Source organism: Lagopus leucura, unplaced genomic scaffold (assembly GCF_019238085.1).
Source record: "Lagopus leucura isolate 7727_CA_CO unplaced genomic scaffold, USGS_WTPT01 Super-Scaffold_100040, whole genome shotgun sequence".
NCBI classification, from domain to species: Eukaryota; Metazoa; Chordata; class Aves; order Galliformes; family Phasianidae; genus Lagopus; species Lagopus leucura.
The window spans coordinates 104,164-127,626 of NW_024962289.1; the positions used below are offsets into that span (position 1 = coordinate 104,164).

Below are 23,463 nucleotides of genomic sequence, written 5' to 3' on the forward strand. Positions count from 1 at the left end.
CTGCTGGCAGCATCCCCGGAGTGCCCCCAGCCCGCGCCGCAGCCGGTGCGTGGCCGGGGCCGGCGCGGGGGCCGCGGCTCGGGGAGGGGCCGCACACGCGTGGCGGGGCCGATCCCCCCTCAACGCAGCAGTGATGCCGCGGGGCTGCGGCTGCGGGAGGAGGAGCCGGGTGCGGTGCGCGGCTCCACGCGAGGCCGCGTCTGCGTGTGTGTCTCCTGGGGGAGAGCGTGGTGCGTGTGCACGTGTCCCGCTGTGTGTGCGTGGGGGGATCCCGGGGCCGCCGACGGGGCGCGGGGGGGATGAAAGGGGGGGGTGGCGGTTGCGGGGCTCCCGGCGCGGTCCCGGCTCCCGGCGCGGTGCCGCCGCAGCGCACGGCTCCGCCGAGGAGCGGGGCAGCCCCGCAGCCGCCGCAGCGCCGCCTCCGCCCCGCAACGCGCGTGCCCGGGGCCGCCCGGGGCCGGGGAAGCCAACCGCGAGCGAGCGAGCGGCAGCGGCGGAGGGGTTAAGTGCGGGATCAGCTGTTCTCATGTCATTACGGATTCTCTTCATTTTACACAGAGCTCTGTTTGATGTCTGAATGCACAGGGGACTCCCCCTCCTCCTCCAACTCCCACCCCTTTTATTTCACTCCCTCACCCTCTCTCCCTTCCTCCTCCCCTTCCTTTCTCTCTCTCCCCCTTCTCCTTCTCTCTCTCACACGCACACCCTTTGCAGACCGTTCATTCAGTGCCAGTGTCTAATGGCACCGAAGTAAATAGCCGAGCATTGTTCCGGCAGTGTCAGAGCAGAGCGGGGCCAGCCTTCCTCAGATGAATTCCTCCTAAATAGCGCCCGAGGGGGACGGGAGGGGACGGAAGAGGAGGGGGAGAGCCAGAGGGGAGAGCCAGGAAGACAGAGGATAAGCAGTGTGTAGAAGAGGACGAAACTGCGAGCAGCTTCACGGCTACCTGTCAACACATGCTGTGCTCCATGGCTAACTCGGGCTGCCTCCTTGTCTCCAACTCAGGCATGCTTCCTCACTCTCTCCCCTGTCCTCCAGCCTTCCTCTACCTCCAACAGGTAAGTGACCCTCTTCTGGGGATTTTTTTGCTTTGCGGCTCACACGTGCTTTCTCTAAGCGAAGGGTCAGAGTTTAACCTCTTCCTCCCCAGCTTCTGCCGGCCTCCCCGGTGCATCCTTCCCACCGTTGCGTCGCGTTGGCAGCTCCTGCTCCTCGGGTGCGAGGTCGGTTGGTTGCGGGGTCCCAGCGGTTCTTCTGCTCTGTGAGGTGGTGGGATTATGGCTGGGTAGTGTGGGACCGAGGCGGTGCTGCAGGCGGGCAGCGGGCACAGCTCCAGCTCCTGCTGCTCAGCACAGCCGGGAGCGCTCGGTGCTCCGTGCACGGGGACTGCACTGCTCCGGCCCAGGCAGAAGGGGAAGCGAGGAGCTGCATGTGCACCTGAGTGTGTGTCTGCATGCTGCCAGGGGTCATGTAGGGCTGGATGGTGCTGCCTGGATGCAGGCACGGGGTGCTGCAGGTGCATCCCAGGAGGGCGCTGGGCCGGAGCTCGCGCAGCCGGCGCTGGCTTGCAGGCACCAGCAGGTCTGTGCGCCCTCAGCTTTGCTCCCAACTTCCCGTCAGGGCTCACAGCTCCTGGCTGCTGCCTGATCCCACACGCTGAGTTCCAGACTCGCCATCCCCGGGGACATGCAGCTTGAGGGAGGCGGTATTTTCTTCAAAAGCCTCTTTGCTGCATCGGAAATCCCAGTCTCCCAGCCGGGCTAACTGCTCCATTTGTGCTTTCAGGAGTTTAAAAATTCATAGCATCCTACCGCGCTCTGCCTGGCCTGCATGCTCACCTGGCAGCTGGGGACAGCGGCCAGCACGGTGCAGCCCCATGGCCTGGGCAGGGGATGGGGGCTGTGCATCGCTTCTCTGAGCCCATGTCTGCTTGCAGCCAGCATGCAGCCAGGCTGGGGTTGGGGACAGCAAGGCCTGGGCTGCTCCATGCAGCGCGTTGGGGCCGGGCTGGCGCAGGCACTGCTGGTTACACAAGTGTGCGGAGCTGCTGCATGTGCAAGGGTCTGGAGCTTGCGGGGCTGCTGCAGAGGCTGGCCAGAACGGTGCGTGATTTATTCCACCTTCCTGCAGGCAGAGGCTGTGGGCGAGCTGGGGTTGGGCTGAATTTTGATCTGCACTTCCCTGGGCTGCGCAGAGCACAGCAGCTCATCCGCAGCTGCTGCTCAGCTGTCCTGGTGCACCGGGGTGGCTCAAGGCCTCTGACACCGGGCAGGAATCATCCCCAGGCCCCCACCCACCCCCGGGGGGGGGGTTCTGTGTGTCTGCAGGGAGAGCGGCAGATGCTTCAAGGCAGCTGCTCCACTCGTTGCAGCACCCGGCACAGAGCGGCTGCACTGCCCGCAGCTCCCAGGCTGTGCCGGTGCCGGTGCTGGTGCTGGAGGCTGTGGGGAATGGCAGCTCTTGGGGCAGGCTCAGGCCGTGGTACTGGAGACCAGTGGGATGTGTGCAAGAGGTGCCTGAGGTCTGTGGAAGGAAAAGTGCTTGTCTCGGTGCAGCTCAGCCCTGATTGCGCCCAGCAGTTTCTGGGACCTTCGCTGCCCCATTGCTGTAATTTGGAGGTGGTGTTTTACCCGTCCTCCTGCTCTCCCTGATGTCTTCTGTTCCTCGGCTGCAGGTTTGGCCTCACAAACATGAGAGGAGGGTTTTATGGAGAAATTTGGAGTCAGGTTTTCACCCAGCGGTGACTGAGGTGGAGGCCAAAGCCTCTGTCCTTCCACCAGCTCTGTCTGTCGCTGAGGGTCTCCACAGCATTTGGAGATGATGTTTCTGGTGCAGGTTGCAGCAAGACGTCGGGCACAGGACAGGGCTGGCAGCGACCACGTGGGGAACGGCATGGGGAAGTGAATGGCACGGGGCAGGGCTTTTTGCCCAGTCCATCTGAGCAGCAGGCACATCAGCCCTGCCCCACTCACTGGGCAGTGCTCAGTCCATGGACTCACTTTGCATTTGGGGCGCGACGATGTCAGTGCACCCATGGGAGAGTTCAACAAACTTCTTTTCCAAATTGCGCTGTGGATTGAGGCTGTCCGTGGGAAGTTCAGCTCAGGGTTAGGGTGCGAGCCTGGCATCCACACTGCAGGGTGGGTGGCACACAGCAGATGCAGTGTGTGTGTCGGTGGTACTCAGTGCTGGTGCCCAACAGCTGTGCCGAGGCCGTGCATGCTGGGTTTTGCTTGGGGTTCCAGGACCTGGAGAATGGCATTGCCACTGCGGTGTGCTCAGTGGTCCCCACTGCCATTTGCTTTAGCCATTCCTGCAGAGGCAGCTCTGTTGGTGTTGCTCTGTAGCACTGATGTTTTTGATCTTGATGGCATTGGAGGGGATGACCAAGAAATGGAGCTCTCTGCACAGTTTTGGCTCGGCAGGCACTGTGGACAGCCTGGCTGTGGCAGCTCACTGGAGCTCAGCTCCTGTCTGCACCGTGCTGCAGCTCTGGGCATGCTGCAGAGCCCGGCAGCGTGGGACCCCTGGAGGGGCCGTGGGTTTGGGAGCAGGGCTGGTGGCCAGAGGGGATGGGAATGCTCCGTCCGTACCCAAAGCCGTAGTGCAGTGCTGAGCTCAGGCAGGGCCTCATGCGCAGCGAGACCTTGGTGGTTGCATTTAGTTACCAGAGGAATCAGTCACTGCTTGAAGTGTCTCTGCTATAATTATATAAGAGCAGCTAATCACTCCAGGAAGAGACACACTGCTGACCCGGAACAGCCCCAGGCGCTGAGACTCAGCATCAGCGTTAGAGCAGAGGAGCCCGGCTGCAGCATCCTGTGCTCATGGGCACGGTGGGGCTGGACGTGAGGGTGGCTGTGGGTGGGCTCAGCACATCGGGGTGTCCCCGCAGCCCCCAGCATTGCCCAGTACCGGCGCTGTGGGCTGATCCGAGCTGGGGAACAGCCTCTGCAAAAGGCTGCTTGGAAAATTCCTCTCCAAAAGGGCCGCTGCCAAGTTTAGCAGATTATATTTTTAGGGAGCAAGTCTATTCCTAGCAGTGTTGTAGCTGTTGCAGCAGCGGGTTTGTTTAAAAGCTGGTTCCATCCCCTGCGTGCACATTTCATGGAATGGGAGCCCGGACCCCATCCCTGCACAGGAAAGATGGCTTTAGACCTGCAACAAATATGTTTGCCTTTTCTTTTTCTTTTAATATATTGAAAGCACCAGCATTAATTTTAGCTTTTGTGAAGCCGCTTTTCCCACAATAGCTGTAATTTAGGCCTACCCTGCCTGGCAATGCTCTTTTTATAGGTATATTCTTATTTTAGTGCTATAGTGATGGGTGAATGAGTAGATTAAATTAGATTTAGTATCTATCATTCTTTAAAGCGTTACAGGCGGCCGTTGTGGGGATGAGGTGTAATTAGGCTCAGCCTCCCTGTGCTCCCCACACCCACCCTATGGGTGCCCTGTGCTGCCCACACCTCACCCTGGTGCCAAGTGGGGGCGCTGGGGGTTATATTCCCCTGCAGGACAGCTGTGCCATGGGGCTGTGGTGTCTGGCATAGGGCAAGCATCTATCCTACCCTCCCAAATCCCCTGGCAAGCCCCGCTCCCCTGACCGGTGTCTCCGTGCCGAGTTCCGGCTTTGCTGCTCCTGTGTTTGCCCAGCACACAGCTGGCTCCATCAGCTCCTGCACCCCCAGAGCGCAGCCCCCACCCACCACCCCCTCGTCCTGTCTGCATCGCGCCGAGCTTAGAAGTTGGCTTTGCACAGCATCAGCAGGATTCGCTCCAGCCCCTGTGTAAGCAGCGCTGCTGAGATGCGATCCCTGGCACCGGGAAGCGATTACACAGAGTGAGACGAGCGCTGGAAGGAGACCCGCGTGGAGGAGGGACTCCACAGAGACAGTGTTGGGAGAGTGGTGTGCAGGCAGCCTTGGCCTCAGCGCTGGGGACATGTGGGTGCCACTGCCTGGGGCTGTGGGGTGGCTCAGCATCTCGGCCATCCCCTCCATCAGAGCTGCGGAGCTGCCGTGCCCGCTCCTGAAATCTCTCCCTCCAATCCTTCGTGGTGGGTGCTGGAGCCGGAGCGTGACTGCGGTGCCAAGCTGGGTGCCCCCCCCGTCCCAGCAGCCCGTGTTGTGCTGGTGGGGCTCACTGCAGGCTCCACCAGGCAGGCATGAGGCAGGGCTGACTGCTCGCTCCCCCTCACCAAAGTGCTGGGCTTGCAGCACTTTGTCATGATTTTCATCTCATCTCCGAGCAGCAATCCTTCACTGCTCGCATTACCCAAGTAGAAAATGACACATAAACTGACATGATTGCTGCTGTTTCTCAGTGCCACGCAACATCTGTTCCCTCAGCGGTGCGGGGGAAGGTGGGCAGGGGCTGTGACGTGCCACGCGGCCCCCCAACTTCTCACCCTTTGCTCCCCTCCTGCCGCCGTGCCTCCTCCAGCCGTGCTGCAGCAGAGCCGGGAGCTGAGAGCAGCTGGAAGTGCTGGGGTGGTGCAGGATGGCACTGGGGAAGCAGCAGGAGGAGCTGCACTTGGCTGCCCATCCCGCACCGTGCTGGGCACGCTGTGTCCTCACAATGTCCCCGCTGCCTCCTGCACGCAGCCCACAGCTGGGCAGGAGCCTGCAGCAGCGTGTCCTGAACCTTCCAGGCTTTGCAGACCTGTTTTCCGTCTCCAGATTTCTCTCCATCTCTTCCCAGAGCCCTGTGCTGCTTGGGGACACCTCTGTGCAGGTGTCCAGCAGTAGGGGCTGCACTGGGCTCTGCCACCCTTCCCTCCTCGTGTCCCAACAGCCAGCACAGCACCGGCCGCAGCCTCCTGCAGGCTCCTGTCTGAAATCAAAAAGAGGGAGAGAAGAGTGAGAGGCAGGCGACGGTGGCAGCTTATTTGTGATCTGCATTGTGTGGGGAGCTCTTAATTAGAGCTAATTAGGCTAATTAACTTGCAAATGAGAAACTCGTCTTTTTCTCCTTTTCTTTTACAAGAGAAAAAAAAAATTAAAAGCTGAACAACAGGACCAATACGGAGGCTGCTCTGTTCCTGCTGCAGAGCCCCTTTGGCTTGCAGGATGCCCACCCGGTTCCTCCCTGTGACCCCCAGCACCAGGACCAGGGTGCCCCCTCCCCCCCCCCCCCTTGCCCACTCCTCCTCCCTCAAATGTCTCCAGTCTCCTCCCCTCTCTCTGTGCTGCAACACCCCAGGGGCTTTGTTAGCACAACTCGGTTCAAATGTCTGATTAGTCTTTAGGAGATCGAGGGGTCAATTTTCCACAGCTCCTTCCTCTCCATTTAACTAATTTAACTGCACGATTGTTACAAATTTCATTTTATTATAGCCCTGCTTCTCAGTCCAATTGAATTACCAAAATCTCATTTTCTCAGAAGTGCTGAATATGTAATTAGAGGAAAAATTATGCTTCTGACTGCCTATTAGAGAGGTTCGTGTGTGAGCCCAGCTCCGTGCACACGCGGGTACGTGGCTGCTGAACACCCACGAGTGTGCATGTGGGGAAGTGCTGTATGCAGCTGTGCCAGAGCCCGTGGTGGTGGATGGCAGTGATGGGCTCTGCCAAGGGATGTGGCTGCATCCAGAGCCCACGAGGGCACTGTCACTGTCTGGTTTTAGGATGCAGGGCCCCTGTGCTGGACAGTGAGTACTGTGGGTAAGGCAGAGCAGGGCTGCCCACACTGCAAGAGCAGGCGGAGAAACAGAGCTAAGGAATGCCCTGAGGCAGGAATGCCTGCAGGAGCTCAGCAGGAGCAGGTAGCTCGGGTGGGCACTGCTGGGGACGTGGCTCCCTTCCTATCCCATCTGCATGCTTGACACAGCCATGCTTGTGTCTCTTCTGTAAGCAGCTGCCCAGGCCTTTTGGTGGCTGATACAGAATGAGCACTCCTGGGAATCCTGGCCCAGTGCATGCAAAATGCCCGTGTCTGCGCTGCTCCGCCGGGCAGGGCAGGGCTCCACATCCCACAGCAACATCCTGCCACTCGCTGCAGCCCCAGACACGGCACGTCCTGGCCCATCTCCAGCACAGACACAGCACAGTCTCCCTCCCTGCGCAGGTCCGTGTGAGCTCAGGAAATGTCCCAGGCACGCGGGGAGGTGGGAGGTGGCGGCGTCCTGGAGCCCCCATGAAGCACCCCCCGTCTCGCCTCAGTTACACAACATTATCATTTCATAATACTCTGAAATATACATGAAGTTGGCTGAATGCAGATGAAATTGCACCATTTACTTCATGAATATTTCATGCAGCCTCAGCTCCGAAGTTTCCGGCTGATGGAGGCAGGAGCCCATGCTGGACCCCGTCCCTCCCAGCCCCGTCAGTCCCATGCTGGAGGTGACAGTAAGACACACAGCCAGGGCAGCTCCAGGTGCCACCAGCCAATGGTGCCACCCATCTCCCAGCCCACAGCATTCTGCAGGAGGGCATCCCCAGGGCCGCTCACTGGAGCTGCACTCTGTCCCCTCCTGCTCCTGCACCGCGCTGCCCCGGCTGAGCTTTGTGCCACGGGGTCCCTGCCTGCAGCCCTGCATCCTCTCAGCAGAGCTCCCAGTTGAGCATCCCTAGCAGATGCCATTAACGGGCTCTTCACCCCTCCCCTGCCACATCCTTAATGAAGACATTACGGACGTGGCTGACACCTCCAGCTCCTCGCCTCCTTTCACTGCTCCTTCCTCACTCCTCGTCCTGGAGCATCGCAGGCTGTGCCACCATCACAGGGCGGGCAGGGATTGCCCCCAGCAATGGGACGTCCTCCCCATCAGCCCCCACACGTGGGGCCTCGTGACCCCCCCCCCAAGCCTGGATCTGCAGCTGTGCTGCCCCAGGGCCGGGAGCACTGCTTTGTATGGATGGCGCAGCATTTTGGGTAATGAAATATTCACAGGTCAGTGATTCCTTGAGAAATGACGGGGATCAGTCAATTCCTTTTCAGGGAGTAATTTTCTTCCCCTTCACGGCCTCTGTTTCGTGTTGACAGTCATTAGCATGAGAGAGCGGCCGGATCGAAGAGGGGATGCGTGGCTCTCCGCAGATGGCCGTGCAGGGACCCTCATGGCACCATGGCTGGGACATTCCCTCTGCTGCAGCCCTGCTTGTGCTGCCCTGCTCTGGGGCAGCGCTTGCAGATGCTCTCATTGCATCCCTGCACACAGGAGCAGAGCACTCTGCAGAGGCCACAAGCAGCCTCACCCTTTTCCAGGCTGCTCCCCAGCACTGCGCAGGTGGGCGCAACACTCACACTGCACACTGCAGCTCTGTTGCAGCTGCCCTGATGCAGGTGGAATTGCAGGCAGTCCCGTGCTGGCCGGGACCCGTCCTGCATGCAGAGCACGGGGATGTGCCACGGGCCACTGGTACCCCTCATGGCACTGTGCTCAGCCAGGTGACACCGACGCTTCCTCTGTGTTGGTGGGATTCCCGGTGTGTTATTTTTCTTAAAAAGGAGAAAAATGTTAAAAATGGCGTCGTCAGCCCCGAGCTGACAGCTACAATCACCAAAGTGCGGCGTCGGCAGGAACCGGCCCCACGCGCTAAATGACTTGAAAGGAAATGGCCTGGATTGTGCTGAGGAGGCAGAGTGCGGTGGGGAGAAAGCAAGTGGAGCAAACAAAAAAACTTCATTAATTAAAGAAACTCGTTAATGAGGGACATTTAATCAGCTAAAGATGATATCCACCCCCTGCCTGCTATGGCGCAGGGATAGCCGGCCTGCTGCGGCGGGGGCTACGGATGGGGACAGGGATGGATATGGGGCAGGAGGTGGGGACAGGACAGGGGATGGGGACAGGGATGGGTTAGGGCTGTGCTCAGGGAGCCGTGTCCTGCCGGGCATTGCAGGGAGGTGGCCGGCTCTGCCCGTGCCCCAGCACTGCCTGTTTCACTCTGCGCTCGGTCTCGGGCACCGCGCTAATCTCCTGTCTCATTTGCTAAATGAGGGCCACGGGCCATTAATAACCAGAACATCTTTTAATGAAAATGCGGAAAGCCGCCCTACAAAGTGCCATGCGGGAACATCCCCTGCGCTCCCGGCAGGGAACTGCGGCTCATGGACACCCGTTGGAGCACAGCATCACCTCTGAGCTCGCCGAGCTGCAGGCACCTGGCTGCAGGGGTTCCCCATCACCCTCACCTCAGGGCCCTGCGAGCACAAACCCAGCTGGGTGCAGGCAGTGGCTGTGCCATGGGGCTCTGCACTGAGCTGGGGTTTCCTGGGCTGCATGCGGTGCAGGGAGGGGTGAGCAGTGCGGAGCACGGAGCCGAGCAGCAGCAGTCAGCAGGCACTGCTCAGCCAAACCCTTCACATCCCCATCCCCTTGCAGGGCTCTGCCCCATCACTGCCGACCTGCTGGGGGTGGCATGCAGGAGGCGTGCAGGAGGCGTGCAGGAGCCGTAGATCTGTGCCTCTGCAGCACCAGCAGCCCGGAGACAGCGAGCAGCAAAACAGGGGAACCTAATGGTCCCTGAATGAAATAATACTTGGGCAGACAAGCACTGCGACAGCCCTAATTAATAACAGATATGAACGTGACTGTCAACACGGGCTGGCGAGGAGCCAGCGGGGTCCAAGACTCACACAGGTGGGGTAGGCACCTGTCTGCATCCCCTGCCCACCCCGTGCCCCATGGCTCCACTTGTGTGGGCCGTCCCAGGGCTGTTGGTCCCACAGGGTGCCCCACTCCTGTGGCAGAGACCATGGCTGGGGCTGGCTCTGTCCTACTGGGATCCATTGCTGGGTTAGGTTTACCAATTCAAAGTGCCCCCCTCCTTGATTTTCATATCTGAAGCGAAAACCTCCCTGGTAAAGCCTTGGAGAAGGAAGCGAACTGAGCACTGATGGGCAACAGCTCAATCCCTGCCCTGCTGAGGGCTGGTCCAGGTTATGGTGGCAGCGAGGATGAGTGTGCAGTGCAGGGGGACACGGGAGTGCAGTGGGATGCTCCTGTTGCCAGCTCCATGCTGGGGATGCGGGTAGGAGGGTTGGGCACGGGGAGCACGGCCATGGGGCTGTTGGGGGCCTGCCTGCTGCTGGGGGGATCCTGGGCTGGGGTGTTTGGGGAGCAGACAAAGAACGGGACGAGAGCCCTGTGGGCGCCACAGGGGGGCAGTGCCTTGGCCCTGCTGCCCGCGCCGTCCTGCAGTACCGCCGTCCCGGCTGCGCTGGCAGCGCATCTGGCTGGCGCGTCCCCAAGCAGCTGAGTCAGCACGGGAAGGCGATGTGAGGCTGTGAATGACTTGCAGATATGTGCGGGGCTGGTTGGCTGCATGTGGTCCCCACCGTGCCCCCGGCACAGGCTCTGCTCTCCCTGCAAGTGGGGAAGCAAGGCAGGTGAGGGATTGTGGCTAGCAGCATAGTCCCCCCCCCCCACTTTCCCCTCTCCTCCCTTCCCCTCCCCAGCGTCCCTCCACACCATAAATCGGCCGCACACACAATTAAGGAGCTTGTCTGCACGGTCTGAGCCACAGATGTATTTCATGGGCGAGAGGTGGTTGTAAAGCATCTGCAGGGGCTGCCAGTGCTGTGCTCGGCCACCTGCACAGAGCGTACATGTGTGTGAGAGGGGTTATGGGGGGATTTGCAGTGGGCTGTGGGCAAGAGAGACCCCCATACCCCGTGGCAGCCCCAGCCCTGAGCAGCTCACAGCGCAGGTGCTGCTCACCTCGTCTGACCGGGGCAGCCAGGCCAGCTGCGTTACAGCAAAGGGGCTAATCAAATATTTAGCAGTTAATTGATGCCTGCCTGCCGTTTGCCAAGGGGCAGCTGACATCCCTGCCCTCTGGCCCTGCTGCCTCCTCCGTGGTGCCCTCCAGGCTGGGCTCCAAGCACGCAGGATGCTGCCCCACTACCCGATGAGCACAGCTTTCCGTGCAGTGGTTTGGCTGTACTTTGCCCCATGCTACCCTCCTACCCGAGGGCTGCCCTGGCTCCCATCACCACGAGGCGATGCGTGGGGCTCCCTGCCCATCCCCGCTGCAGCACGGCCTTGGTCTCTGCCATGCCGTGTGCTCCAGCCCAGTTCTCCCACTACCTGAGCCTCAGCAAAGTGGGGCTCAGAGCGAGGAGGGAATGGGGGCTCAGCTGCGGCCACGGGGCAGGAGTGGCGCGGCACAGGGATAGCGCAGGCTGTGGGGCGGGGACCGAAGGCTGGGACGGGGCGGGGGGCTCGCAGCCACGGGGACTCGCAGCCCTGGCACTTCGGGGTCGTTTTCCTGGAGGTGACGGTTCGGCGCCGCTGTCTCGCAGGGTAACCAGGACGCCACGGCTCCGCCTGACGCGATGGCACAGCCCTACCCCCCGGCCCAGTATCCCCCGCCCCCCCAGAACGGCATCCCCGCAGAGTACGCGCCGCCGCACCCCCACCCCACACAGGACTATTCGGGGCAAAGCACAGTACCGGAGCACGCCATGACCCTCTACACACCAGCACAGAGCCACGCCGAGCAGCCGGGCTCCGACGCCAGCACACAGTCCATAGCAGGGACGCAGACGGTACCGGTAAGGGAAGGGTATGGGGGATGCTGGCAGCTCAGCCACGGTCCCTTGGGATGCCAGATGCCCCCACCATGCCCAGGGGAGCAGGAGCCTGCGGCGATCAGCTCACTGCCCCATAGCCGCCCCCCCCCCACCTCCCCGTCATTTCTAATCACTTGTAATCTACCTGCTTGGCTGCTTTCCAATCAGATAGCTTCAATTATGTGGTTGTAATGCAGCTCTGGGGGCAAAAAGTGCTGAGCTGAGCACTTCCCAGCCGGCCACCGCAGCCCTGTGTGCAGGGTCTGCTTCCTTCAGCTCTCCCCCATCCCCCCCGGAATGTGCCTTTGTGCCACCTGATGCTCTCTGTAACTCACTCCCATCCCCACCCACACCGAGCTGCCCTTCCCTGGATCCCAGATGCTGCTGCTCCTGCACCGTGCCTGCTGCTGGCAGAGACCTGGGAGGGTAGTGCAGTGCTGCCCAGAGAGTGGGGAGCGCAAGGTCAGGGGTGTCCTTGGGGTCAGAGGAGAGGAACACAGTCCCCAAGCCCGGATCCTTGTCGGGTTTTGTGGTGCTGGTGAGGGAGGGCTCTGCTGATGAGGCGGCGGTGCTCCTGCAGCAGACAGACGAAGCGGCACAGACAGACAGCCAGCAGCTACATTCCTCAGACAACACAGACAAGCAACAGCCCAAGAGGTTACACGTCTCCAACATCCCCTTCCGATTCCGGGACCCCGACCTGCGGCAAATGTTTGGGGTGAGTGCAGTTCCGTGCAGCCCCCTGTGTCCCATGGCTCAGTTCAGGCTCCCGGTCCTCGTGTCACCCCAGGGCCTTGCCACCATCCTTCCCCTGGCCCACCATGTCCCCCCCCTTCTGCTGGTCAGTGAGGATTCTGCCCTGGTTAGCAGCTGGGCTCTCAGCCCTTGTCTCCCTCCCTTCACCTCTCCCATCCTTCATTAGGATTTGGAGTACTGGGGGCTCATTGGCTTTGAAGTGACCTCTGTAGGTCCTGGAAGGGGAGTGTGTGGCAGGTGGGACGATTGCACTGAGGGACACCAGGATGTGCCCTGTGCTGGTAGCCCGGGAGCTCTGCAGGCGCTCACTCTCTGCTCTCTCCACTTGCAGCAATTCGGGAAGATCCTTGATGTGGAGATCATTTTCAATGAGCGGGGCTCCAAGGTGGGTGCCACCATTACAGCGAGCCCAGGCAGCGGGCACAGCTCAGCCCGGGTGGGTGCACACCTCTGGGGGCCGTGTGCCAGCTGCCCCACTCCTGCCCCATCCCAGGGGCACGTCCCATTGCCTTGTGCTGCCTGTGGGGATGTGAGGCTGCTGGAGGGGGGAGGGGGCAATCCATGCCCGGCGGGGCAGCTCGTGTCCCTCTGTGTGTGGGTGTCTCTGCTGTATCTTCCCTGCTTTCTGTGCCCTCTCCCAGACTCTTTTCCCAGCTCGTGGGTGACGCTGGGGTCTCCACCAGGACCTGGCCTGTGTACTGGTCCGTACAGCGGCCGCTATCTCCTCTGCCAGCTCTCCTGATTCACCCCTCTCTCTCTCTCTGTCCCTGCACCCTCTCTCTCTCTCTCTCTCTCTCTCTGTGTCTCTTTCTTTCTCCTTTTCTCCTCTGCTCACAGGGTTTTGGGTTTGTAACTTTTGAAACTAGCACAGATGCCGACCGGGCACGAGAGAAGCTGAATGGCACGATCGTAGAGGGCCGGAAGATTGAGGTGCTCAGATAAGTGTGCTAGTGCCCTGCCTGCCCTGCCATGTGCATGTCCTGGGGGTGCCTGCCCAGTGTGTGCATGCGTCCGTGAATGCAGCACGGGGAGCATGCGTGTGTGCTGCAGGGAACTCGTCACTTACAGCAACAGGGAGAGGCTCAAAGGAAAATGCTGAGGGGTAGAGAGAGCTGGGGGCTGCGCGCTGGGCTCTGGCAGTATCCTGCTGGTGATGGAGGAGCGCACAGGAGGAGGAGAAGGCTCTGAGGAGCTCTGCACCCACTGTGCAAGCAGCTGCCGTGTCCTCCAGCCCCTGCAGTGTTACTGTTTGTGTGCTGTGTGGCACTGTGCAGAGCTCCAGGAGCAGTGTGTGCAGGGCAGCGTGTGGAGTGAGCTGGGCATGAGCATCCCTGCAGCACAGAGTGGGGTCTGGCAGGACACAGTGGTACCCATGGACCGAGCTGGGCAGGTGCTGGTGGGAGCAGCCAGGGCTCCTGGCACAGGCACATCCTGTGAGGTGGGGATAGGAGGCGGCTGAGCCTGGTACCTTTAGCACAGTGTCACGGCCCCATCGGCATGGCACAGCGGTGTCACAGCTGCAGGTCAGCCTCGTCCCACGGCTCCTTGCTCGCCCTGTCCTGCCCTCTGGTGTTTCTCTCAGCAGTAATGCACACAGAGCAGGCCTGGAGTTCTGCCTCGCCAGCCCTGTGCCAGCCAGCACTGAGTTCCCATCCCGTCTCTCTGCAGGTGAACAACGCCACAGCCCGGGTGATGACGAACAAGAAGACTGCAAACCCCTACACTAACGGTAGGGACCAGTGCAAAGAGAGATCGAGTGGGCACGGGCACAGCTGAGGTGCTGAGCAGCCCTGGGCACCATTTCCATTGCTGCAAGGCTAGGCTGCAGCACGTGTGCTCTGTGCCCTTGGCCAGAAGCAGCAGTGGCTGCTTCCTGCTGAACCTGGCAGTGTGCCTCTGTGCCATCCAGGCATGGGAGCCATGGGGGGAGCCCAGTGGGGTGCCAGGATGGGTGCACAGAGCCGCGGGTCTCCCCCAACTCACCAGCTTTCCCTGCTTGCAGGCTGGAAGCTGAACCCAGTGGTGGGAGCTGTCTACGGCCCTGAGTTCTATGCAGGTAAAACCTCAGCTCCGCACTGGGGCTGTGCTGTGTTCCACCCCACTGCTCCTCCAAGCAGCCCCCTGCACGCCCCTCTTCCCCTCCCCCCTGCTCCCCAGCATGCACACTCCCCCCACACCCCGTTTGCCCCAGTGTACTTGCAGGGGCCGTGTCTCAGCAGTGCTGTGGGCACAGATTGATGCTCCAGCACGGGATGCACTGCGGTGACCGCAGGTGGGCACCGCTGCAGGAATCCCATCTTTGTCCCCTCCCTCCTGCAGTAACGGGGTTCCCATACCCTGCCACGGGGACAGCTGTGGCCTACCGAGGGGCACACCTACGGGGACGAGGACGCGCCGTCTACAACACGTTCCGGGCTGCACCCCCACCGCCGCCCATCCCCACCTATGGCGCGTGAGTACCAGAGCTGGCGGGGGGTCGGTGCCACTTGGACCCCCAAGGCCTGGGGGTCCCACCTTGTGCTGCAGCCCAGCGCGGCTACGGGGGCTCGGCCCCTTCCCGTCCCATTCTGTGCACGCTGCAGCAGCTGCCTCTTGGCCGGCCCTGCTGCTGACTCGGCCCTCAGGGGTGCCCCAAGAAGGCGCCTTCTGTTTGGTTTTCCATTTGGTGCTGAATTGCCTCAATTCTGCTGCTGTCAGTGTCTGCGCTGCTGGCTCCTGCACCTCCTGCAGGGAAGTGTTGGGGAGCGAGCTGCAGCTCCTTGGCGCCTGCCTGGCCTCCACCTCTGAGATGCTCCTGCACTGATTCAGCCCAGGCTATTCTCTACTATCCCCATGGCCCTGCCCACCATGCTTGGAGCTCCAGCCCAGGCCATGCCCTCATTCTGCACTCCCAGCACCTCAAGCTGCCTTGACAGCCACTTCTCATCCCTCCGTACCCAACTCCCTGCAGGTCACTGGTGTCACCTCCATCCATCCTACCTGGCAGCAACAGCTGTCCACATAGATCAGAGTGCATTTATCAGAGCTTTAAGCCGAGGTGTAGATTGCAAGCAGAACCCAGGACAGTCACAGCCAGCCTCTGTGTGGCTGCAGGGCTCTGTGTCCCTGGGTGTCTGTCTCCAGGTTTCCCTGCAGCTCTGCTGCTCACGTTGCTCCCTGCACCCACCTTGGGTTGAACACTGCCTGGGGATTTTGCTGCCCTCACGCCTGGTGGGGCTGAGTGTGCCAGACCCTGCAACCCCAATCTCCCCACGTCCCCTCAGCATGACTGTGGGCATAGCTGGGTTGTGTCCAAGTGCAATGCCTGCTGCCCACAGCTTTTGACTCCTGTGCCCCGTTTGCAGGGTTGTCTACCAGGATGGATTCTATGGAGCAGAAATCTACGTAAGTGCTGCCTGCAGGGATGCTGTGCAGGGATGGGTGTGCTGCCCATCGGGCACTGCTCCTCCTGCACACCGCAGTGCCCAATGTGGTGCTGGGGACCTGGGGGGGGGGGGGGGGGGGGTGGCCGAGCTGCTGTGCGGGTGGGGGTGGCACAGTGTGGGTTTATGCCCCCAGCCCCGTGGGATTGATGTCCTCGGTGCGTGTCGGTGCGCTGTCTTACACCAGCATTTAACCTCCATATTTAAAAAGCCATTGGCGATATTTCAGGCGGGCGGCTGAAGGATTTATCTAACGTGACACCTCATTAAAGCGATCAGGGAGGTGACATTCTCTCCTCTGGAAATTTAATTTTTTAAGGTTAATGTTTGTGAAAGCCCCTGGGGAATGGTAATGAGGCTGGTATGCGCCCGGCGGTTCAGCTGTCCGCAGGGTTCCACTGCTGCTCTGCAGCCCCTGGGGGCAGCACTGGGGGAGGGGGTGGCGGCCACCCTGACACCCCCCCCCCCCCCCCCCCCAGCAGGGCCTCCCTCTCACAGCCACCTCTCTCTGTCCCCCTGCTGCAGGGGGGCTATGCCGCCTACAGATACGCGCAGCCTGCGGCCGCAGCAGCAGCATACAGCGACAGGTAAGCAGCGGCGTAATTCGGGGGGAGGTCGGGGTGCCCCACATGGCACAGCACGGCTCCTGCAGCCTGAGGACGGGGCCGGGCACGGCGTGGCACTCTCAGATCAGAGCTTCCTGGGCTGTGGGTGGGGGGCAGGGGGAGCAGCAGAGGACCCATCCCCAAGGCCAGTAACACCCCGCTGCTGTTTGCTCCTAGTTACGGCCGAGTGTACGCAGCCGCAGACCCCTACCACCACACCATCGGCCCCGCCGCCACGTACAGCATCGGCACCATGGTAAGAGCAGCTCTCATGGCCTTTCTTTGCATCCCGATGCGCCCCATGTGAGCTGCAGCCGGCCTGGGGGGGTCGGGGGCTGCGGGAGGGGTGCGGAGCAGCACAGCCCCTGCGTGGCATCGTCCCCAGCAGGACCCAGGCAGTGTGCAGGGAGCGATCTGTAGCTAGCCTCGCAACCAGCATCAAAGATGAAAAATCCCACTCGTGGGTGGGATCTCAAGCCAAATGGCTTTTTTCTTCCTTTTTAAATTGGTATTTATTTTTCACCCTCCCACATCCCCCGGTTGAGCCCTGGCCACCGGGACCCCCCTGCCCCTCCTCAGCCCATATTGTCCCTATGGCAGCACTGGGTGCCCCAGGTGAGCCTGCCCTGTGCACCCCAAGGACAGAACTAAAAAAAAATAATAATAATAATTTAAAAAAAAATAGAAAACAAGAAAGGGAAGAAATGGGCTTTGCCTCTCTCTTGAATACTGATTGGCTTTTTTTTTTTTCATCTTTGATGTTGCAGGCTAGTCTATACCGAGGAGGGTACAGCCGCTTCACTCCCTACTAGCAAGACAGACCCAGCCCCTCACAGCACTAACACTGACCGCTCACTAGAAACCAAACCAGGCAGACTAAGCAGAGGCAGAGCCTCCCGGAGGAACCGAGCCCTGCCTGCGGGCTCTGCCCCGCGATAGGTTCACCTCGAGCCACTCCGCCGCAGCCTCCATCCCACCCAGCCCGGGCATAGCGCTGCTGGGGGGCGGCTGGGAGTGGAACTATGGGACTGTGGGTGCTGCCCTGCTCGGGGCGAGGGCTTGGCCCCATAGGTGAGGCAGGGGTGGGGGGTGTGGGGCTGCGCTGGGGCTGGCGGCTCCCACGAAAGCTCTGCCTTTCTGTTTCTGTTGTAGTGAACACGCAGCCGTTTTCCTTCTGGGACCAGGAAGGGCAAAACAAACCACAAACACACACACACACACACACACACGGTTTAAAAAAAAAAACTAAAAAAAAAAAAACTAAAAAAAAAACTAAAAAAAAAAAAAAAGGGAAAAAAAAAAATGATTAAAAGCAAAGCAACCAACCGACCAAGCAAAGAGGCAACAACCAAGTGAACGTCCCGTCTGTCCACACACACGCACCGAGTCCCGGAGGAGACTGCGGAGCGCACGGAGCGCTGGGACGCGCCCACAGCCGGCAGCCCGCAGCCCCAGGCCCGGCCCGGGCCCCACGTCTTCCTTCGCGCCCGGCGCGGTGCCGGCGCGCGGTCCCGCCCGGCTGGGCTCAGCTCAGCTCCCGGCCCCCAGCGCGTCGCGGCTCCGGGCTGAGCGGCAGCACGTCGGGGTGCGAGGCTCGGCCCCGCGCGGGTGCGCTGGGCGCTGCAGGGGACGCGCCTCTGCGTTTTAAAGGGAATTTTTGTTAAGAGGAGCTTGCAACTCGCTTGCGTTCCCCTCCCGCCCGTCCCTGTCGCATCCGAGGCTCGCCTGCCGCGGGGCTCCCCGCGCTGAGCTGGGACGGGGACCGATGGGACGTCACGGCCGCCCCCCGCCCGCCGCAGGGACCCCGGTGGGCGCGCGGTCCCCCCGGTGCGGCCCCGTCCCACGTCGGGGTGACCTCGGCTCAGCCGCCCCCGCCCCGCGTGGCTCCGCCACTCGTCAAACCTCACTTTATAGTCTGCAGACGCCCCGACGCTCCAGCAACGAGTTCCCCCTTTTCTATTCCCCGTGTACATAGCCCCGCCCGGCCGCCCCTGTACAAACCCCCATCGCTGTACTGGCTTCTTCCTTACAGCAAAGCCCCGCGCCGGCCCCGGCTGCAGGCTGGCGCCGGCCCGTCCTGTATGCTTCAAAGGTGTGACCATTCTAATAAACAGTATTATTATTATTATTATTATTACTACAAGGATTATTATTATTATTATGGAAATTATTAATAAAGATTTCTTTCTTCAACCAGGGCGACTCCAGTTTTGACTGAGGCGCGGGCGCAGCGGAGCTGGGGGTCCCTACGTTGCGGCAGGGTCCCAGCTGTGCCGAGCCCTTCCTTTTCCAAACCACCCTATAATTTATTTCAGAGCAATTTGCCCACGGAGGAGCAGCAGCTTCAATGCTGACATATTAATTTTCCTGAACAGGAGCCAGTATTGTCTGTGGGACCGGGGCCGGCGCTCTGAAGGAGCCGGGGCTGCACGGCCCTGCTGCGCGGCACGCTCGGCTACGTCCCTGCCTGCTAATTGCTTGCTCACCAGACTGTGATAAAATAATTGCTGCTATAAATTTTCTCTCCTTCTCCACACAAGATATCCAAGGGAGCCGCTGTGGGTGGAAGCGCCGGCTGCCAGCCCTTAAAGAAGGGACAGCACCGAGGCAGATTCATGAAGGGTGCAGCTCTTTGGGGCTGCAAGTGGAACCCTAAAACTTAGCCCTGAGCGGCGGTGTCCCCGTATCTCCTACCCCACCCGGTGCAGGGGACGCACGGAGCCGGGGCTGTGCCACATTCACCTTTAATGCCCGGCTCGGTTGCTGCCACCAGCCGGCTCAGAGTACACCAGCAGCAGCCGGCCCCATTGCTCCGGGCCCACTGGCAGCTCGCTGGGCAACACCGGCTCCACCAGCAGCTCCAGCTGGCACGACTGCCCGGTTGCAGGCCGTGGCACCGCCAGCCCCACCGCACGGTACTGGCAGCCATGTGCCAGCCCCAGGAGCTGCGGCTGCGGTGGCTGCGCCCGGTGGCACCGTGTGCCCTGGCTGAGCACGCGGAAGCAGGCAGCCCGCCTGGGGGGAAAGGCCCAGCGCAACGTGAGGCTGAGGGAGAGCTGCTCAACGTTGGGGCCATCCTGCCACCAGAGCTGCGAGGCTGTCAGGCTCTGCACCTGCGGTGGAGAGGCTGCCATGCTGCCCGCATCCAGCACCTGCGGAGGAGAATGTAGCGCCATCAGCACAAGGCATGGCTGTGGCCGGGTTTGCATCCCACCATGCAGTGAGGATGTGCACAGCACCCACCCATAGCTCCCCCAGGAGACAGCTGAAGCTCGTCTCCTGTGGGCTGGCCTGTTTTCTGGACACCAGAAGGGAGAGGTCGCGCAGGCTGCAGCCCTGCAGCTCCTGCTCGTAGCACCTGGGGCAGAGGAACAGAGCTGGAGCAGGGCCGGGGATCCCTGCATGCCCAGGATGCAGGGTGCTGGCAGGGCACTCACCGGCTGGTCCAGCCCTGGGCACCGTGACTGCAGGCAGCAAGTAGCCTGGAGAGGGCAGGTGGTGGGGCTGGGAGAAGACGGGGGTGGTGGAGGCTGTGGGGCTCTGTGGGAAGGCAAAATGAGCTGAGTCAGTGCTGTGCCCTGCAGTGAGTGTGGGCAGCACAGGAGGCGTAGGGTCCTCACCGTCCTCACTCGGCAGCACAGTGACAGTGCTGTCATGGCATCTGCTCGAGTGCCAGGTGGTGAGCTCCAGGGCAACCGTGAAGTCATCCCCGTGTGGCCCCTCCATCTTGTAGAGCAGGTTCAGGAAGAGCTTGGGAGGTGCATGCATCTGGAAAGAGAAAAGGCTGATGACCCCAAATCCACCCAGAGAGAGACAGAGAGAGAGAAGAGAGAAAGAGAAGGTACATTGGGTTAGGCCTATCGGGCAGCACTCGCCACAGCGCTTTGTGGCACTCGGCACAGGGCTGGCACAGCTCTGCCAGGGCCTCCTGCAGCCATGCCCTGCCAGCACAGTGCCAGCCATGGAGGTGGGAAGTTGGCACCCAACTCACCGGATGGCCACGCGCTCCTCGCCGGGAGGGATGGTGCCCTGCACCCGCAGGGAGCTGCCCCCACACCAGGCATCCTGCAGGCAGCAGCTGGTACTCAGTTGGCCCCGGCGCTCTGGATAAAGGGGTTGGATCTCCTGGGCGCTCAGGTTGTACCATGGCCCGGCCTCTTCCTCCTACAGGACAGGAAACACTGGGCAGCAGGGAGCCGGGAGCAGGACCCAGTGTCCACACCCAGCCCTGGGGGCTGCAGCCAGGCTGCTCCCTGCACCCACCTTCCCAGCGAGGAACATGCCAGTGCCCATTCCCACACTGAAGGAGGTGGCGAGGGGCAGCGTGCAAATGCTGTGCGTGGGCAGGTAGTCTTCCAGCAAGCCCCAGAACCTGGGGGAAAGGGTGGGCATCAGAGCAGAGACCTTTGTTGAAGCCAAACCAACCAAAGCATGCAGGCATCCTGCACTTACTTGTTCTCGTTCTGCAGGAAGTTCTCCTCTCCCAGGTGTTCGTAGACCCAGCCAGGAGCAAAGATGGCTGCAGACAGGCCGTGCTTGCGGATCAGGCTGAGTGACTGCAGAGACAAGTGGAGAGCAGCACAGAGCTCAGGGGGGGCCGGGTGGTCACCCTGTCCCCTGCCATATCCACTCTCCACGAGGTCCTGCTGGTCCCACTGGGTGCCAGGACCACGGTGAAGGGTTGGTACTGCAGCATCACCCTTCCCAGGGCCTGCAGCACTAGGATCTCCCAGCCCCAGCCCTGTGCATACTGGATCCCAGGCTTCTTCAGCTCTCACCAATGCACCCTGAGTTACCCCAGCACAGTGTGGATGAACCATTGGAGAGAGCTGAGAGCCACGCACCAGGGGCAGACACACAATCCTGCTTCAACCACACACACCTTGTTGGTGTCAAAGCCACCGCCAACCACGTCCCCACGAGCAAAGACATCGACACCAATGTAGACGTCAGCGTGGCGCTGCCCAGCCAGCTCACGTGTGCGCTCCAGGTGCTCCTCCTTCCAGTTGTAGTTGACAAACAGCCCATCACAGGCATCAAAGAACAACCTGGGGATGAGGGTCAGTGCAGGAGCACCTCAAGAGGCAGTGCCAGCCGTGCCTTGAGCTCCATAGTCGTCGAGCGCCAAGGTGTGGGATGGACTTGTGCGTCACCACGGCTGGTTTTGCTCACGCAGGCACATGCCCCACCTCTCACCTATTCTGCTCATTCAGCTCATTCTGCCATCTCAGCGTGCCACTCTCCACAATGCTGTCATACCAAATCACCAGCCCCCCCGGCACCGCGCCGTGCACCTGCGCAGTCAGATGCCGCAGGAAGGGGGACAAGTTCCCCACCGCCACCGCCTGCCAAGAGAGAGCAGAGAGCAGTTGGACACAGGATGGCCCCATCCACGGGGACCCACGGAGGTTGAGCCCCGTGGGGCAGGATGCAGGCAGGACATGGGCTGCTCACGCTCAGTGCATTCTCCATGTTGATCAGCCAGCCATCAAAGCGGTAGTGTTGGGCGATGCGGGCCAGCTGGCGGCTCACGGCACGGTACGCCTCCTCCCCACCCGCCAGGAATGCCTCGCACAGCTTCTCGCCGTCCGTCCACTCCGTGATGAAAGTGCCTGGGGAGGAATGGGAGCAGCGTTGCTGTGTGTCCCTGCAGGCTCCCAGCACCCCACCACCCCGGTTCTGCCCTCACCCAGCACCGGGACGCCGTTCCTGTGTGCCGCGTTGGTCCAGCACACAGGTGGGATGGTGACAGTGTGGTGGCTGAAGTAGACGAAGATGTCGATGTAGCGCCAGTGGTAGAAGACGTACGGGTTGCGTGTGGCTGAGCCCTGGATGAACCTGTGGCAGAGCAGAGGGAAGCATTGAGCAATGTTGGAGAGACGCCATGGAGCCAGGCAGGACCTGAGTCAGCCCATGAGTTGGGCACTGTGTCACTTCTGTCACTCCAGCGGGGCTGGCCCTATCCACAGAGCTCCAGAGCCAGAGATAAACCCCTCTGGCCCCACCTGGAGAGGCCAACAGCAGGAAACAGACCAGACACTGAACTGAAGGCTGGAGAAAGGGCAGCAGCGTGCCGGGAGTGCATGCACCCATTCCCAAGGTATCACACACCTGTCTCCAGGTGTCACACACCTGTCCTCCAGGTATCCACCACGCATGTCGTGGCACAGCAGCGTGCGGGGTCTCCGGCTGTGCAGTGGGGGTTGACGCTGGGCCAGAGGCACCACACAGATGTTGAAGTCATCATCGCTGTTGGGCTGCCAGGCCAGCAGCTCCTCGAGGCCGGACAGGAAGGAGCTGATGGGCTCCGTGGTGCCGGTGTCGAAGTACCGAGCTGGGAAGGCAATGAGCCGGGACCGGGGTCAATGGGGTCGGGGTGCAAGGGGGGGCTCAGGGCGGCCCGTCCCGGCCCCTCACCTGGCAGCGGCTGCGGGCGGGTGCTGACGGCTGCGTGCAGTACGGTGGTTCCCAGAGGCTCCGCCGCCGGCTGGAAGCTGCCCGGGGAGAGGAATGAGGCCGGTGGCCGCCCGGCACCCCGCGCCCCGCTCCGTGTCCACCGCCGCGCCGAGCCGGGCAGCACCGCGGCCAGCGCCCGCCGCACCGGGCCTCGCTCCGAGCGCTCCGCGCCCCGGTCCCGGCTCCCGTCCCCGGCCCAACCTCCGCCGCCGCCGCCCGCCCCGCTCCTCCTCTTCCTCTTCCTCCTCCTCCTCTGCCGCCGTTCTCTTCCCGCGCCGCGCAGCCCCGTCCAGCGCCGCCGCCGCCTCCGCCATCGCGCTGCCGCCGCTCCGCCCGCACTGCCGGCAACGTGCGCCGGGCCCGGCCTGCCTGCGGGGGGCGCGGCCCTACGAGCTCCGCCCGGCCTCGGCCCGCCCTCACCGCCCGCCCCGCCGCGTCCTGAGGGCGGGCGCAGCGCCGAGCTGGGCTGAGAGCCGCTCGGGTTCCGCTGGCCCCGCCTGCAGCCCCGCCGTGCCCCGCAGAAGCTCGGCCCTGAGCGCTGCTCTCTGCCTGGCCGTGCCCGGCTCTCGCGGTGCCCCTGAGCACAAAGCGACGAGATGAGATGGAAGTGTGAGTAGGAACCGAATCCGTGGGGTGTTTAATGCGATCACAAGTGTACGGAGCGGGAGGCAGCCCCCGGCCCTGCTCTGCCAGTGCGTCT

At 61.7% G+C, this 23,463-nt stretch overlaps 2 protein-coding genes across 5 annotated transcripts in view; one reads left to right on the forward strand and one right to left on the reverse strand.

Moving 5' to 3' along the window:
* Positions 1 to 17,530, forward strand: part of RBFOX3 (RNA binding fox-1 homolog 3) — a 51,990-nt gene extending 34,460 nt beyond the window's left edge. The window contains exons 4-15 of one of the 4 annotated variants that reach the window (XM_042883848.1): positions 1,007 to 1,059; positions 11,255 to 11,506; positions 12,105 to 12,242; positions 12,612 to 12,665; positions 13,118 to 13,210; positions 13,949 to 14,009; positions 14,283 to 14,336; positions 14,600 to 14,732; positions 15,625 to 15,664; positions 16,228 to 16,289; positions 16,485 to 16,563; positions 17,075 to 17,359. In XM_042883848.1, the coding sequence (XP_042739782.1) occupies positions 1,009 to 1,059; positions 11,255 to 11,506; positions 12,105 to 12,242; positions 12,612 to 12,665; positions 13,118 to 13,210; positions 13,949 to 14,009; positions 14,283 to 14,336; positions 14,600 to 14,732; positions 15,625 to 15,664; positions 16,228 to 16,289; positions 16,485 to 16,563; positions 17,075 to 17,119 (1,062 nt within the window). In that variant the 5' untranslated portion in view covers positions 1,007 to 1,008 and the 3' untranslated portion in view covers positions 17,120 to 17,359. Of the gene's footprint in view, positions 1 to 892; positions 1,060 to 11,254; positions 11,507 to 12,104; positions 12,243 to 12,611; positions 12,666 to 13,117; positions 13,211 to 13,948; positions 14,010 to 14,282; positions 14,337 to 14,599; positions 14,733 to 15,624; positions 15,665 to 16,184; positions 16,290 to 16,484; positions 16,564 to 17,074; positions 17,360 to 17,459 lie in introns of those variants that run through there. The other 3 variants (XM_042883847.1, XM_042883845.1, XM_042883846.1) reach the window with 3 other exon arrangements.
* Positions 17,531 to 18,445: 915 nt separating this feature from the next.
* On the reverse strand, positions 18,446 to 23,077 carry ENGASE (endo-beta-N-acetylglucosaminidase). The gene is made up of 14 exons (XM_042884026.1): positions 22,965 to 23,077; positions 22,725 to 22,801; positions 22,440 to 22,641; positions 21,997 to 22,145; positions 21,762 to 21,919; positions 21,504 to 21,652; positions 21,190 to 21,355; positions 20,760 to 20,863; positions 20,571 to 20,679; positions 20,299 to 20,471; positions 19,928 to 20,091; positions 19,745 to 19,847; positions 19,551 to 19,665; positions 18,446 to 19,459 (listed from the first exon to the last, which is right to left on the reverse strand). The coding sequence occupies exons 1-14, from the start codon at positions 23,075 to 23,077 to the stop codon at positions 19,052 to 19,054; spliced, it is 2,190 nt and encodes a 729-aa protein (XP_042739960.1). The 3' UTR covers positions 18,446 to 19,051.
* Between the last annotated feature and the right edge of the window lie 386 nt (positions 23,078 to 23,463).